The sequence below is a fragment of the Salminus brasiliensis genome, chromosome 9 (genome assembly GCF_030463535.1).
Source record: "Salminus brasiliensis chromosome 9, fSalBra1.hap2, whole genome shotgun sequence".
NCBI lineage: Eukaryota > Metazoa > Chordata > Actinopteri > Characiformes > Bryconidae > Salminus > Salminus brasiliensis.
Window position 1 is genome coordinate 4,566,282 of NC_132886.1, and position 15,774 is coordinate 4,582,055.

The window sequence follows — 15,774 nt, forward strand, 5'->3', positions numbered from 1 at the left end:
TGTCTTCTTCCTCTGAGCTAAATGGTGAATGATGGGATTACTGGTGAAGGCTGTGGAGGATTAGGGGCGCAGAGGCATGGGAAGAACAATAGGGGCTACTGTACAGACATAGACAAAAAAAAAGCAATCTGAAAATGGAGAGCAGTGAGAAGAGATGGTAAACGTTTGGTGTGGTGGTTTGCAGAAAAGCCTACAAATACATGGGACATCTGCAATTTGTTCTACTTAGGACTTTAAATCTGTGCTATGGAAATCACGGACCCTCTCTCATAAGAATGCTAGTAAGGACAAGGGCAGATTTTTCTTCCTTTAGAGAGCTGCATTAGAAAGAAATCCATCTTCACAAGAAGAGGAACAAAGCAACGGTACTCGATCCCAGTGCTGAGAGCCTGCACATATGATATAATTAACCCAAGTACGGCCTCTCCTGTGGGATCTGAAGGTTTAGCTTCGAACGTGACGCAACAACTGGCTTTAATTCTCACGATTCATTGAATCCGTTCCATGATTAGCCTTTCTACAACACATAGCGCATCCATCAAACGCAGGAACTTCCCATTACACCTTAAATGGTTAAGAAATTACAGAGTTTTAGAGCTGTGCTAATAGAACTCACTGTGGGTGAACCATTATAAATACCCAGAATCTACTTGCAAATGGGTTAAACATTATTTTCCTTGTCCGATTGGTCTTTTTCTGAGGAGACTCAGAGTAAGACTCAGATGGCCAGTTAAACTGTGGCCAGGTGCTTTTCATGTCGTCGCTATCACAGTAAAGAAAGCAACTTAAAGCAGCATTATATAACCTTGTAAGCAGCTCCAATATCACTGTGATGCTCCACTGACTGTAATAGGGAGACTAGTGTCTCTATCATTGCTACTCAGGGCTCAGAAAGCTGCTAACTGCACTATGTGGTGAAGTGGGCAGGAAACCTCTCCATAGAACTGCTGTGTAATGCTGCACAACCCGAGTCACATTAGTGTAAAGTTCTGTAGTATTACTCTACCGCCTCAGCCCACATGCTGCTCTACCTTCAGATCAAGCTTCTGGAGCTCTCAGCTTGTCCAGAAATGCATGTGAAAAGCGTGCGCTTGAATGGTGGCTCAAAGTGTGAATCTTTTAATGGAAGTCCATGTAAAAATATTATAGTCATTTTGGATCATTTCTATTGGTTCATTCATCATAAAATTTGGATACAATATAAAGAACAACTGTCCCATTAAAAATATGCCCCAGCAAAAATAGAGATACAGGGTTTTTGTGTGACAGCCACAATATGCTAAATACCATCACTGCAAGAATGGTGGATCCGAAATGGACTATACTGTGTTGTAAGGTTTCGCAGTGTGTATCGTCTGTACACCGATGTTACCTGTGGAAACGTGGGCAGTGGAACAGCAAGTATTTGCTCACTGAGGCAAAAGAGCAGCAGAAGAGTAAACACAACCTTGCTGGAGGGATAAAGCGTCCCCTGGTTGTTTATTTCTTTATTTATTTTCTAGTGTAATTTATTTATTTATTTATTTATTTATTTATTTATTTTCTGAGCCTGTGTAAGGGTTGTGGAATGACTGGTAAAACGCTGTCATCATTATCATCATTATCATCATCATCATCATAATAATCATCACTATCATCACCATCAGTATTATCACCAAGGGCATAGATGTCACCATAGCAACTGCCAGCCTATACTACACAAACTATATCAAAAAATAAAGGCGCTACAAAAAAAGGTTCCTTAAGCAATGTCATAGTCCTGGTCCTGGAGATCCACCTGTCCTGTACATTGTAGTGTTTTCCTTGAGGTAATGTATTAAAGCAGGAACCCACTAAAATGTGATGACCGTGTGACCGGGGGTCCTCCAGGGACGAGGGTTGGGAACCACTTCTGTTTCCATAAAGAACCATGTTTGTAATAGAGATGTGAAGGTGTGAAGAACCTTTATGTGATATAGGTTACACAAAGGTCACACAAAAACCCTGTATCTCTATTTTTGCTGGGACATATCTTTAATGGGACAGTTGTTATTTATGTTGTATCCAAATCTCATGATGAATGAACCAATAGAAATGATCCAAAATTAATAAATGGAATAAATATTTTAGTTAAAGCAGCATTATGTGGGAATTGGTATTTATTACTCCTGGGCTCCCCCTACAGTCGGGAATATTCGCTAAGATAAAGGCTCTTCACACTCTCACATCTCTATTAGGGATCCGAAAGTGGTTCCATTTGTAGCACTAAAAGTGCCCACTGAAAATGCCCAGTGCTTTAGCCAGTGATTTATTTAGCCAGTTATTACAGTGCTGTTAAGCTAATGGTTCAAATGGTTCACACAGCTTGTCAGACAAATATGAACCTATTGGCACCATGCTGCCTAATGTCAGGCGTGGGCTAAAGCCCCCCAGACTTTTGCTGGAAGATCTAGCTTAGAGATCTGGTTTGGTGGACATGCCTGGTTTGTGAAGTGTTTTTTTTTTTACACTTAATACAGCTAATGTAGCTAACACATAATAAAAACGGAATACAATTTAGACTGATTTAGACTGATCTAAGACATAAAAATGGCAAATTAAATTCAGTAAAAAAAATGTCAAAATAAACTTCAGACACTTGATATATTTTATTGATTTATTTTAAAATGGGGTAAATCTGATGTGTAAAATGATTGATGATTAAAGTCATTTTTCAGAATGCATAACAAAATGATCATATTAAGTAGCTTGGCTATTGTATATATATATATTTTTTTTTATATATATATATATATTTATTTATGTAATATATGATATTTTCAGTCTATATTTTTTAGACAGTCTTGTTTTTGTTTATAAAATTTGCTTTCCAGCCTAAACGTGTGGAAGTGCTGCCCTCTAGGGGTGATATTTTTCATTTACACTGGAGCTAATTACATATGGAGCACAGGGAGAGGTGGCCCATACTACCTACAGTAATAATTATATATTATATTACATAAAAGTGATGGATTTAGTAACAGGAGAACATTAGAAGAATAGCACACACCTCCAATAGAGGCCACTGCTGCACTGTGGTAACTCGCCCAGCCAACATGTCCATATGGGTAGCCTAAATGTATGGATGCCACATATAGATGTCCACCTATGTCAGTGCTGGGACCAGGAGGGGTTAAACTGGGACCCCATCTGGGTTGTGCAACGCATACAGGGCCTAGATGGGACTCATGTGTGATTAAGGTGGGCTGTAACGGTGAGACCCATTTGGGAAGTCTCAGGAAAAACATATGTACAAACCCACTCAGATACCCATACAGGAGCCCACCTGGAACCCACGTTTCACCCATGTGAGCCCCACATGAGCATGTTGTCTGGGCACCTACTACTGTCAAGCTAAGCTTAAATTAGCCCATTTACATCCATCACCTACATTACTGTTCAAAAGTCAAAAACATTCCCCAACTATCCATAACTTTAGCTATTTTATGTACAATAATAACCAAGACTGCAGATTTTTTAAAGATAACACAAGTTTCAAAAGAGGAAAGTGGTCCAGAGAATTCGACCCTTCCTCTCTAGAGAGGTCACCCAGATGCTCGTTCAGTCTCTCCTCTATTAAAGACTTGACTACTGTAGCTCCCGTCTAGCCGGTCTTCCCCTGCGCACCATCAGGCCCCTGCAACTGATCCAGAGCACAGCGGAACGGGTTGGGCCGTCTTCAACGGTTCTAAGTTCAGCCATGTTCTGCTCCTCTGCTGCGTTCTTTCTTGCTGGCCTACAAAGCCAAGACTGGACCAGCCAGCCCCTCCGTACTTGATCTCAGTGGTCAAAAGCCAATCAGTACTGAGAGCCCTTCCAGCTTCAAGTACGGCTCAGCTCGACCCGCCATCCTTTAAGATTCACGGAAGACGAGCGTCCAGACTTTTTACTGTCCTGCACCGAAGTGGTGGAACGAACTTCCCCTGGGTGTCCGAACAGCAGAGTCCAACACTCGCTGTCCTCAAACCCAGACTGAAGACCCACCTCTTCTGAGTGTAGAGTGTGTGGAGGACTGTGTCTCCAGACTGACGTCTGTATTTAGTCTAAGATTAGAGGGATTCTGGATGCTAGCTGATATAAACTAGCTAAGGCTAAGCTGCCACTGTTGAGCCCTTAAGCAAGGCCCTTCACCTTCTCTGCTCCCTGGGCGCCACAGCAATGGCTGCCCACCATTGCTTACTGTCACAGTGTGTGTTTGATCACTAGTGTGTGTGAGTGTGTGTTCACTGCACGGATGGGTTAAAGGTGGAGGCCAAATTCCATCTGTGTCCAGCACTACTGGTGGATATGGGTGGATTTCTTGTCCTGTCAGTATTTATTGATTCCATTAGTCAGCTCTGACGGGAATCTCCAGGTTTGCTTCATTTCGCTCACCTGATAAGCTGTGTGTACTCTGGGTGTTGCGGCCTGCTGTGTGTTGTGTGCCCCCTCATTCAGCTCAGAGCCCAGTGCCACATTTCATCCCTGTCAGCTCTAAAAACCATGCCAAAATAATAAACTGCAGACTGAAGACTGACTGCTTCTGGTCTGGGATTGAACTTTACATGCAGTATTGATCTGTGTGTGTGTGTGTGTGTGTGTTTACACACAGGAGTGTGTCTGATAAGCGAGTGGTGTGTCCTGCAGCTTATTTGGTTCTGTTCTCTCTTGATTAACTGCGATGGCTGTTCCTCCAGCAGAGCGGAGTGGAGCACTGGCTGTATTCTTCGTATGGTGAGTCTACACATCTACAATCTAGGAGGTTTAAGCTGGTGTTTGATGGTCAAGCTGGTAGAACAGCTGGTCATCCAGGCGAAAACATTCCTAATGCTGGAAAGCTAAGCTAGTATGTTGCAGTTGATTTTGGTGATGCTGATCGTGCTGCTTGACCGGCGTAGTCGAACAGCCGGTCTGCACCAAAAGCCTGTTAAGCTTCGAGTTTGGCTCGGCTTGACCCACCATTCTTCAGATCCACTGAAGATCCTACAGAATTGGTATAGCTTAGTCTTTGTGGTCAGACTGCTTTGGTCAAAAAGTTTTGGTCAAACTGGTTGTCCAGCTTGGTCAGGTTGGTCAGTCTTGTAAGCCAGCTTAGCCTTAAAACTCCAACAAAAACATACCCCAGTTTGACCTAGCTTGACCATGCTTGTTAACTAGCATGACCAGCAAGACCACGCTAGTCAACCAGCATGGTCAAGCTTGGTCAAACTGGTTGTCCAGCTTGGTCAGGCTGAATAGGCTTGTAGGCCAGCTAAACCTTAAAACTCCAACAAAAACATACCCTATGTTGGCAACCAGTTTGACCTAGCTTGACCATGCTTGTTAACTAGCATGACCAGCAAGACCACGCTAGTCAACCAGCATAGTCAAGCTTGGTCAAACTGATTGTCTAGCTTGCTGAGGTTGGTCAGTCTTGTAGGCCAGCTAAACCTTAAAACTCCAACAAAAACACACCCCAGTTTGACCTAGCTTGACCATGCTTGTTTACTAGCTTGACCAGCAAGACCACGCTAGTCAATCAGCATGGTCAAGCTTGGTCAAACTGGTTGTTCAGCTTGGTCAGGTTGAATAGGCTTGTAGGCCAGCTTAACCTTAAACTTCCAACAGAAATATACACTATGCTCGCAACCAGTTTGACCTAGCTTGACCATGCTTGTTAACTAGCATGGCCAGCAAGACCTAGCTGGTTGACCAGCTTAAGCAGGACATGCTGCCTTCAATTTAGTCCATGTTTACAAACGGTCAGAAACCACATTTACAAGTCTGTTCGAGACTACTGGACACCTCCACCCCCATTAGAACAGTATGGACATGTAAGACAGTGTAGTTCCATGCTAACATGAGCTATTTATTCACTCTCAACATCTCGGTCAGTCTGGGTATAGCAGTGGTCAGTGCGCTGGAAGACCGAGCCCAGCTGAAACCTCCTCTAGACCCTGTGGACTGTGCTCTGTCCGAGTGGTCTTCATGGACACGCTGTGACCCCTGCCTCAAAAAGAGGGTGAGTACTGATGGACTGTAGACTTGCGTAGATATGGATACAGTGGACAACACGGCAAACCCGATTCAGTACAGAGTTCAGTAGATGGAAGTGACAAACCGTGAACCTCTGACAAACTCTGCTGGTCCTCCTTCAAAAGAACATCCAGCAGAACCAAAACAGAGCTGGAAAAACGGGCCGATTCCAAAACCCCAAAACTGTTACATCACAGTCTTGACTTGCTATATTTACCCCACCCGAATGTACATAATCCCGGGCCATTAGCGAATGGTAACGTCAGGCGAATATGGCATTTTACATGTACCAGCCTCTACCAGCTGCTTATGGGAAATACAGTTCTAGGCTAGCAGCGTTAGTGTTAGTGCTAGGCTAAAAGCTAACGCTAGCTGACCAACTTTTACCATCTCTTCCCTCCACTGTCCTCGACCTCAGCTAAACCTGAGCTAAACTTGCATCAGAAGGGATGTGAAAAGGCACTGGCTATGTTTTTTACTGGCAAGACTCAAAAAGGCAAACTGGTGGAATCAAGTGGGGGCAAGGCTTCAGCTAGCTAACAGCACAAAGCTAACAAAGCTAACATATGCAATGGTACGCTATGGTATTTTACATTTTACAATCAATAAAACCAGGGCTAATTGTTTTTGTTTCATTCTGAGGTAAAATAACAGGGTGGTAAATAGTAAAATAGTAAATAATAAAAAACAGTAAAACCACATCTGGGCATTGTGGGTATTTTTTACACTCTTTATTTATACATTAGAGTGAAACATAAAAAACATTAAAAAGATCTACATTCTTTTTGGTACCTTTTAATTTTTTTTATAATAATAATTTATTGTTATTCTTCTTCTTCTTCTTCTTATTATTATTATTATATTTTTATCCAAAAATATGACCCAGAATTAAATACCATGATAAACCTCAAATAGGGACAGTGGTGCTCAGCGGTTAGAGCTCTGTGCTATTGATGACAGGGTTGTGGGTTCGATTCCCGGGCCACTGTTGGGCCTTTAAACTCACTGCGTGTGTGAGTGTGTGAGTGTGTGCTCACTGCCCCTAGTTCACTAGTGTGTGTGTGTGTGTTCACTACCACAGATGGGTCTGCCCAACTGCCCAATGTAAAAATGCTCTCTCTCTTTCTCTCTCTGTCTCTCTCTCTCTCTCTCTCTCTCTCTGTCTCTCTCTCTCTCTCTCTCTGTCTCTGTCTCTCTCTCTCTATGTCTCTCTCTCTCTGCCCTTCTCTCTCTCTCTCTCTCTGTCTCTCTCGCTGTCTCTTTGTCTCTCTCTGTCTCTCTGTCTCTCTCTCTCTCTGTCTCTCTTTCTCTCTCTCTCTCTCTGTCTCTCTCGCTCTCTCTTTGTCTCTCTCTCTCTCTCTCTCTCTCTGTCTCTCTCTCTATGTCTCTCTCTCTGTCTCTCTCTGCCCTTCTCTTTGTCTCTCTCTCTCTCTGTCTCTGTCTCTCTTTCTCTCTCTCTCTCTCTGTCTCTCTCGCTCTCTCTTTGTCTCTCTCTCTCTCTCTCTCTGTCTCTCTCTCTATGTCTCTCTCTCTCTGTCTCTCTCTGCCCTTCTCTTTGTCTCTCTCTCTCTGTCTCTCTCTCTCGCTCTCTCGCTCTCTCTCAGTTTCGTTTTGCTAGGCTGGTGCAGCCGTCCCAGTTCGGTGGGGAGCCATGTCATGAGCTTGGTCGTCAGGACGAGTCCTGTACCCCTCCGTCCCGCTACAGCTGCCAGAGCAAAAGCCCACCCTGCCAGGGCTTTGTCTGTACCAGTACAGGTCACTGTGACACAGCACAGCTACACAATAACACACACCAACCAGTACACAGCAACTGGTACAGTGTATACAATCAAATTACAGCTGACCCACCCAGCTGACCCACCACCCTCCAGCTGACCCATCCACCATGACAAGACAACCATATCCACCTTTAACCTATTTGTGCAGTAAACACACACACACATATATATACACACACACACACTAGTGATCAAACACACACAGTGACAGTGAGCATACGTGCCCGGAGCAGTGGGCAGCCATTGCTGTGGGCAGCATGCTATGCCTGGGTATCGAACCCACCAATAGCAATCAATATCCCAATCAACAACCACACAACCACAAACACCCCAAATAAACAGCTTGTGTGTGTGTGTGTGTGTGTGTGTGTGTGTGTGTGTGTGTGTGTGTCCAGGCCGCTGTGTGCTGGAAGGACTGCGCTGTAATGGTGATGATGACTGTGGGGATGGCTCTGATGAGCTGGGATGTAAGAAGGTGTTCCGGGCCTGCAACCAGCCAACTGAGGAGTACTATGGCATCGAGAACCTGGCTAAGGGGTGTGTGTGTGTGTGTGTGTGTGTGTGTGTCTGTGTGTGTTATTATTTCTCCCGCGAGCTAACTTAGCTAACCACTGTTGTAACCTTGCATATTGATAACGGTCACTGTGTGGATGGACTTTTAGGATCAACGTCCTGAACAGTAACCTGGAGGGGGTGGTGCTGGATAACCGTTACTATGCCGGGGGCTGCCTCCCCCACTTCATCCAGGACGTGCGCTTTAGGAAACCATACAATCTCCAGCAGTACACACTAGAGGCAAGTCAAGTCCCTCTGCACTGCACACACTACAATGTAAATTCTTCATGTCCGTGATGCCACAGCCCTGCGTCAGTTTGACCCCGCCCATTTCCACTGGAGTGTTGTTCCTGCATTGTCATTGGAGGGGAAGACGTGGGGAAACAGTTAGAGGTTGTTCTGTTAGGTGGGTAGATCACTGCTGCTTCCACACTCCCAAATAGAGTGACTGTTTTTTTTTAGCTCATGGGCTCCCCCTATAGTCGGGGAGTGTAATTCAGGTTTGCTGTGAATGCAAATCACACCTTGAGGGCTGCCTAATGTATAGCTGTGAACGTGCATTTCTGGACAAGCTGGGGGATCCAGAAGGTAGATCAGCATGTGGGCTGAGGTGGTAGAGTAATACTACAGGATTTTACACTAATATGATTCTATGGGTTAGGCAGCGTTACACAGCAGTTCTGGAGAGAGGTTCTCCTGCAGCTCCGGCCCAGAGTGGGAATGACGGAGACGACGTTTTCCCCATTACAGTCAGTAGAGCATCAGCATGATGTTTGTTCTGCACATGTTTGGAAATTGTTTCTGAACATGGACAACCGATCAGAGTAATTCTGAGGGATCAGGTGAGGTTGTAAAATGCTGATGTCTGTTTTTGATCCAGAAATCAACTCAGACTTGTAGAACACGGATTCACTGGGGTGATGTAGAGTGATGTAGAGTGATGTAGGGAGCACTGCTCATCATTTGATCGTAGATCCACTGAGATGTTGATGGTCTAATGGCTAATTGTTGGTTTTGTCCCCAGACGAAAGGCTCCTACGATTTCAAGATGGAAACTTACAGCTCGTACTCCGAGTTTTCTGAGGAGACCATGAGAGCCACCATGTCCAAGACTACCGTTTCCTTCAGCTTCGGTATCCCTGGAGTTTTCCAGCTTGGCTACAACTATAACGAGGAGAAGTACAAGAAGTCGGTGAAGAAGCTTCGCCGGTTTTCTGGAACGGTAGGAGGACAAGACTGATGAGGGGACTGTAGGGCTTGTCATCTGTAGATGTCCTTAACTCACAGCTAGACTTTCTGCTAGATTTTGGAGAAGCACTGCTGTAAGGATTTGATCGCATCCAGCAATAAGAGCAGGGTTAGTGAGGTCAGGGGAGTTGGATGATCAGCACCCCACTTCATAATCCCCAACTGCCCAAGTCTTCTCTATTAGAGATGTGCAACTGAGGAACTTACAGTGATCAGCCAGAACATTAATACCACCTCCTTGCTGTTGTGTGTGTGTTCTCTCTGCAGGACAGGCAGTTTATCCATGCACATTCTCAGATTGAGTTGGCGCGGTACGCTCTAAAGGCCGACGGTTTGGTGCTTCATCCAGAATTCCTGTCCCGGCTGCGTGCTCTCCCGCTGGAGTACACGTATGGAGAGTACCGGCAGCTCTATAACGACTACGGCACGCATTATATAACAGAGGCTACGCTCGGAGGAGACTTCGATTACACCCTCGTCATCAACAAGCAGAAACTGGGAGAATCAGGTAAGGGCAAAGTGACATAATAATGGAAACAACATACAGACTCCTCCCTTCTGGCTCCGCCTGCTGAGCCCCACCTGCCTTACAGGCCCACTATATAGATACTATCTTTAGATAGAGGTGGTGTTAATGTTATGGCTAATGATTGTATAAAGGTTATAGTAATATAGGATAGTGATTAAGGGCTAGAGGACAGTTCACACAAGCTGTATATCAACAGTTGGGCTGCAGTCTCACCTGTACACCAACATGAGAAGCTAAAGGAGAGGGGTTTCTGATAAAGTGGCCAGAAGGCATATCTCAAATTGCTTTTTAATGGAATTGTTCTTTCCCTGGGTGCAAAATTGGTACCCAACCTGTAATGTCCTTTCTTTACCCTTGATGTGTGTGTGAATGTGTGTGTGTGTGTGTGTGTGTGTTTTGTTGTTCTGCAGGCTACAGTCTGGATGATGTCAAGAGATGCATAGAGATGGGATTTAAGTTTGGGATAAACATCAAAGGAGTGTATGTGTCTGGTGGGATGTCAGCTGGGGGCTGTTCCGGCCTGCTGAAAGAGATTGGAGGTGAGGTGTTTTAGAACTTTCATACAGTTGAAATCAAGGCTTGAGTGAGTTATTAATTATATGGGCAAAAGAGAAACAGTGTAATTCAAGTGTTTCACACACCTATTCAACATCATCCATCTGCACAGCCAGCAGTACCAGACCAGCAGTATCAGACCAGCAGTACCAGACCAGCAGTATCAGACCAGCAGTATCAGACCAGCAGTACCAGACCAGCAGTTTCAGACCAGCAGTTTCAGACCAGCAGTTTCAGACCAGCAGTTTTAAACCAGTAGTTCCAGATCAGCAGTTTCAAACTAGCAGTTTCAGACCAGCAGTTTCAGACCAGCAGTTTCAGGCCAGCAGTTTTAGGCCAGCAGTTTCAGGCCAGCAGTTTCAAACCAGCAGTTCCAGACCAGCAGTTTCAGACCAGTAGTTTCAGACCAGTAGTTTCAGATCAGCAGTTTCAAACCAGTAGTTTCAGGCCAGCAGTTTCAGATCAGTAGTTCCAGATCAGCAGTTTCAGACCAGTAGTTCCAGACCAGCAGTTTCAGACCAGTAGTTTCAGACCAGTAGTTTCAGACCAGCAGTTTCAAACCAGTAGTTTCAAACCAGTAGTTTCAAACCAGTAGTTCCAGATCAGCAGTTTTAGATCAGTAGTTTTAAACCAGCAGTTTTATACCAACAGTTTCAGGCCAGCAGTTCCAGATCAGCAGTTCCAGATCAGCAGTTCCAGATCAGCAGTTCCAGACCAGCAGTTTCAGATCAGTAGTTTTAAACCAGCAGTTATATACCAACAGTTTCAGGCCAGCAGTTCCAGATCAGCAGTTCCAGATCAGCAGTTCCAGATCAGCAGTTCCAGACCAGCAGTTTCAGGCCAGCAGTTTCAGGCCAGCAGTTTCAGACCAGCAGTTTTAGGCCAGCAGTTACAAACCAGTAGTTCCAGACCAGTAGTTCCAGATCAGCAGTTTCAGATCAGTAGTTTTAAACCAGCAGTTTTATACCAACAGTTTCAGATCAGCAGTTCCAGACCAGCAGTTTCAGACCAGCAGTTTCAGGCCAGCAGTTTCAGATCAGTAGTTTTAAACCAGCAGTTTCAGACCAGCAGTTTCAGATCAGCAGTTCCAGACCAGCAGTTCCAGACCAGCAGTTTTAAACCAGCAGTTCCAGACCAGTAGTTTCTAAAGTTAATGTTAATGTTAATTTAAAAAAAAACATTTTAAAAACAAAAAATTTGTTTCATTTTTGTTAATGTTTAATGCAAACTCTGCCCCAGCTTCATCACATTCCCCTTTACACTGCACCCCGTTAGGTGGCGCATGGCTAAAACTATGACATACCTCAAAACTGCTGGCCGGAAACTGCTGGTATAGCGCTGTGGCTGGCTCTCCGGCTCTGCAGATAAATGCTTGGCTAACACAGGGCACAACTCCAAGCAATCTTCATCCAGAAATACTGGTAGCACATTGGGCCGTGCTGTTGAGCTCACTACTGTAGAGCTCTATATGATAAAGATAAAGCAACTTCCACTGTCCTTCTGCTGCACTCCTCAGACTCTGAGTCTCAGTCTTCCATCGTGGAGGAGTTTGTTGCTGTGGTGAGAGGGGGCGACAGTGAGACGGTTTCTCGTTTGGGCGCGAAGGAGCTTCCCACCCCAGACATCATGCAACTATGGGGGGATGCCGTCCACTACAACCCCGACTTCATCCGCACCAAGGTCAGAACCACAAAGCATGCTAACATATCATACACACTGCTAATGTAGCTAACAAGTCATGAAAGCTTCAAAAGTCAGGCTTAAGGATGGCTACTACTGATACTACTGTACTGTCTAGTTTTGGACTCATGAAGCTGGCATGTACCTCACTCTCATTTAGCAAGATTGTCCACAAGGGAGAACTGTTAGTACTCAATGAGCTTGTGGTGCTTCGTATCAATGTCACTGTGTGTCCCTGTTACAGCGAACATGTCCATGTGGGGCCTGTACGGGTAGCCCAAGTGAGAACCAGAAAGTTTTGGGTCAGTGCTGGGACCAGGAGGGGTTAAACATGGGCCCAATCTGGGTTGTTCACTGCATACGGGGCCTAGACGGGACCTATGTGAGATTAAGATGGCTATAATGAAGCTGGGCTACCCAAATGGGTCCCAGTAACACCACATATACAAACCCACTCAGAGCCCACGTCCACTGAAACCCACGTTCCACTATATGTCCAAATGTTTGTGGACAGCCCTTCTAATGAATGATTTCAGCTACTTTACGTTACACCCATTGCTGAGACAGACTTTTATAGTCCATATAGAGAAATATTGCCAATAAAATAGGACTCTCTAGAGCAGATAAACATGATCCTATTGGTACCATGCTGCCTAATGCCAGGCGTGGGCTAGAGGGGTATAAAGCCCCCCCAGCCAACTCAGTGTTCTCCTGAATAATGGATGGTGCTCCAGCCAATACTTTTGGGATAAGGTAGGTGAGGTGGTGATCATCCAACATCCTGACCTCGCTAACACTCATTACAGTTAAATCTGAAATAGTAAAACCCAACATGGAAGCTACATTAGACTCACCACTGACCATCACCTTCTACACAACGACCACACTGTCTGGTCACACTGTCTGGTGACTGTACGTCTCCTAATGAGCAGTTTTATAAAACCCAGTGCTTTGTGCCGCAGTTAGCTCCGCTATTTGAGCTGGTGACCGTGCGAGACTTCACCGCCGCTAGCATGCTGAAGAAGAACCTGCGGCGTGCTCTGGCGGACTACCTGAGTGAGAGCAGCTCATGCCGCTGCGAGCCCTGCCTCAACAACGGAGTGGCCGTCCTCAAAGGTCAGATCCTGAAGTCCACCTACAGCCATGAACTGGCCTTGAACCTCAGAGCTTAGGAACAGGTCATGACCTCAGGACGGACACATACTGTTTAGACTGTGTACTTTTATGCATTGCTAGGTGCATTTAATTACATTCAAATTACCATAGAAACCATCCCAGAAAGATTATTACACCAGTAAAACTTATAATATTGTAGTAAAAAATAATAATAATAAATAATAATAAATAATAATAATCTATGTTTGAGCTGGGTTCAGGTGGGATTTTGTAAAATAATTGTATAATTTAATAATTTTTAAATCATTTAAAAAAATAATTATTAATAATTTTATTATTATTGACATTTAACGCTCTTTATAATCTTCTTCACCTTTATGCTTCGTCTTCCTCAGCAGGCGTTTAAGAACTACCAGCCATAAAACATTTAGAGCCTTTTCTTATGCTGCGCCCAAACTGTGGAACACACTTCCTCCTCATATCTATGAATTGGATTCTTCTCTAGAATCAAAACTGTTCTAAAAACATGTCTTTTAATTAATAATTACGTTTAATTACATTGGTAATTATATTGATGTTTGATGCTGTTGCTTTTATTAATGTTGTAATTTGTTTACTGTCTGTTTTATTGATCTTTGTGATGAAAGGCAACCTTGAGTGTCATCAAAGGTGCCAATAATTCATTGTATTATTATTATTATTATTATTATTATATTATTATCCATTTCTCAGGTACCAGGTGTGAGTGTGACTGTCCTTCTGGTGTCCGGGGCATAAGCTGTGAAACTACGCTGAAATCAGGTTGGTCTTTTTCCTTGTATTAGCCAGTAGCTTCTACAGTACAGTTTGTGACAGGGTTCGAGGCGAGTGTGTGACGATCTGAGCATGCAGTTAGCACTAAGCTAACTTGCATAGTAAAAAAAGCAGTGGAATCAATCTTGAAGCCTTTATTTATGTCCATGTTTATACATAATGTACATGGATTACTGAGCAATTCAGCATGGTTCGAGTAGAGTGGTGGTGATTTACGCCTATTTAGATTTAGGTTATTAGCATCATATTAGCCTTTTAGCTTCATTAGCCTCATTCAATCCAAATTTCACAAACTGTCGCTTCAGACAGTTTTTGGAAAACACAAAAATAGGACCAAATATGAGGGCTTTAGTGTTATTCCCAAGGGAGCACTGTCAGTAGTACTGTCATGAATAACATTCAGGCCCTGTTTTAGCGATCTTTAGGAGAGCTGTCAACTGTGTACTGCACACCTTAATTTAGGGGGCGTGTCGTGTGTCTTTGCTATGGTAACGACGGGAAAAGTTGCCTTGCTCTGCTCAAAACTCTCAAAAGTCATGTACTCTTAATGAATCATGGGTGTGTTTGTTTTGGCGTAACGTGCAGTAATAAACCAATCAGCGTGTCTCTCGCCATCCCTTTAAGAGCCAGGTGCGGTCAGACTGACCTTGGCGGGTTGCTATTTCAGTGGTGTAAAGCGTGGTGGGGGGGGTGTACGAGCGTCGGGCTGCACACGCCTGTGTTGACAATTCACTGCCAAGATAGCAACAAACGTCTGACTGTTGACGAACGTCTGTCTAGATAGTTTTCAGTCAGTGGAGCTCCTGCTGTGTTTTCCACTGCCGAGATACACAGCAATACTCCAGAAACTGACCTGAACACCCCTCATTTCGAGACCACCGCGCCCATCAACGTAGAGATATTCACAAGCAGTGCTGCTGTTTAAGTGATGCAGGCAGAAGCAGTGGAAATACACTGTTGGCGGGGTGGAAGATAGCGGTGAGCATCACCATGCGCCTTGAGCAGAGTGTAAGACAGGGCCCATAGCCTCAGTATAATGAGTTCCCAGCCCAGGTCCTGTGGTCTGCTCAGTCCTGCACATTATTTTTCTAACACACACACACACACACGTCAGCGCAGGAAGGTCTTGGTAATGAGCTGATTGGTGTGGTTTGTTTTGTGTTTGTTTCTCATTGTAGGAGTAGCAGTGGACGGTAACTGGAGCTGCTGGTCTGAGTGGTCTGCCTGCAGCGGTCAAACCAAGCGGCGGACACGTCAGTGCACAAATCCTGCACCGCAGAACGGTGGAGTGCCGTGCCGTGGAGTGCGTGAAGAGACAACCGATTGTTTTTAGCTTTGAACTTCAAATGTTAGCTTTTAGCGAATGCATGCACAGAAGATAGCATCGCTGTCTGATCTGTACGGGACCAAGTACTGAATGACACCAGGCGGGACGAGCATGTCGTGGACAATGTCTGTGTAAAACTGTCGCTTTTGCTTCCAAATAAT

The 15,774-nt window shown here is 44.6% G+C and overlaps 1 protein-coding gene across 1 annotated transcript; it reads left to right on the top strand.

Annotated features, from left to right (window-relative positions):
• Positions 1-4,678: 4,678 nt before the first annotated feature.
• Positions 4,679-15,730, top strand: c8b (complement component 8, beta polypeptide). Its single transcript, XM_072687612.1, has 12 exons — positions 4,679-4,731; positions 5,872-5,998; positions 7,617-7,767; positions 8,186-8,327; positions 8,453-8,585; positions 9,370-9,567; positions 9,861-10,101; positions 10,533-10,661; positions 12,194-12,357; positions 13,320-13,473; positions 14,206-14,274; positions 15,465-15,730. Exons 1-12 carry the CDS (start codon positions 4,679-4,681, stop codon positions 15,617-15,619), a joined length of 1,716 nt encoding a protein of 571 aa, XP_072543713.1. The 3' UTR covers positions 15,620-15,730.
• Positions 15,731-15,774: the final 44 nt, after the last annotated feature.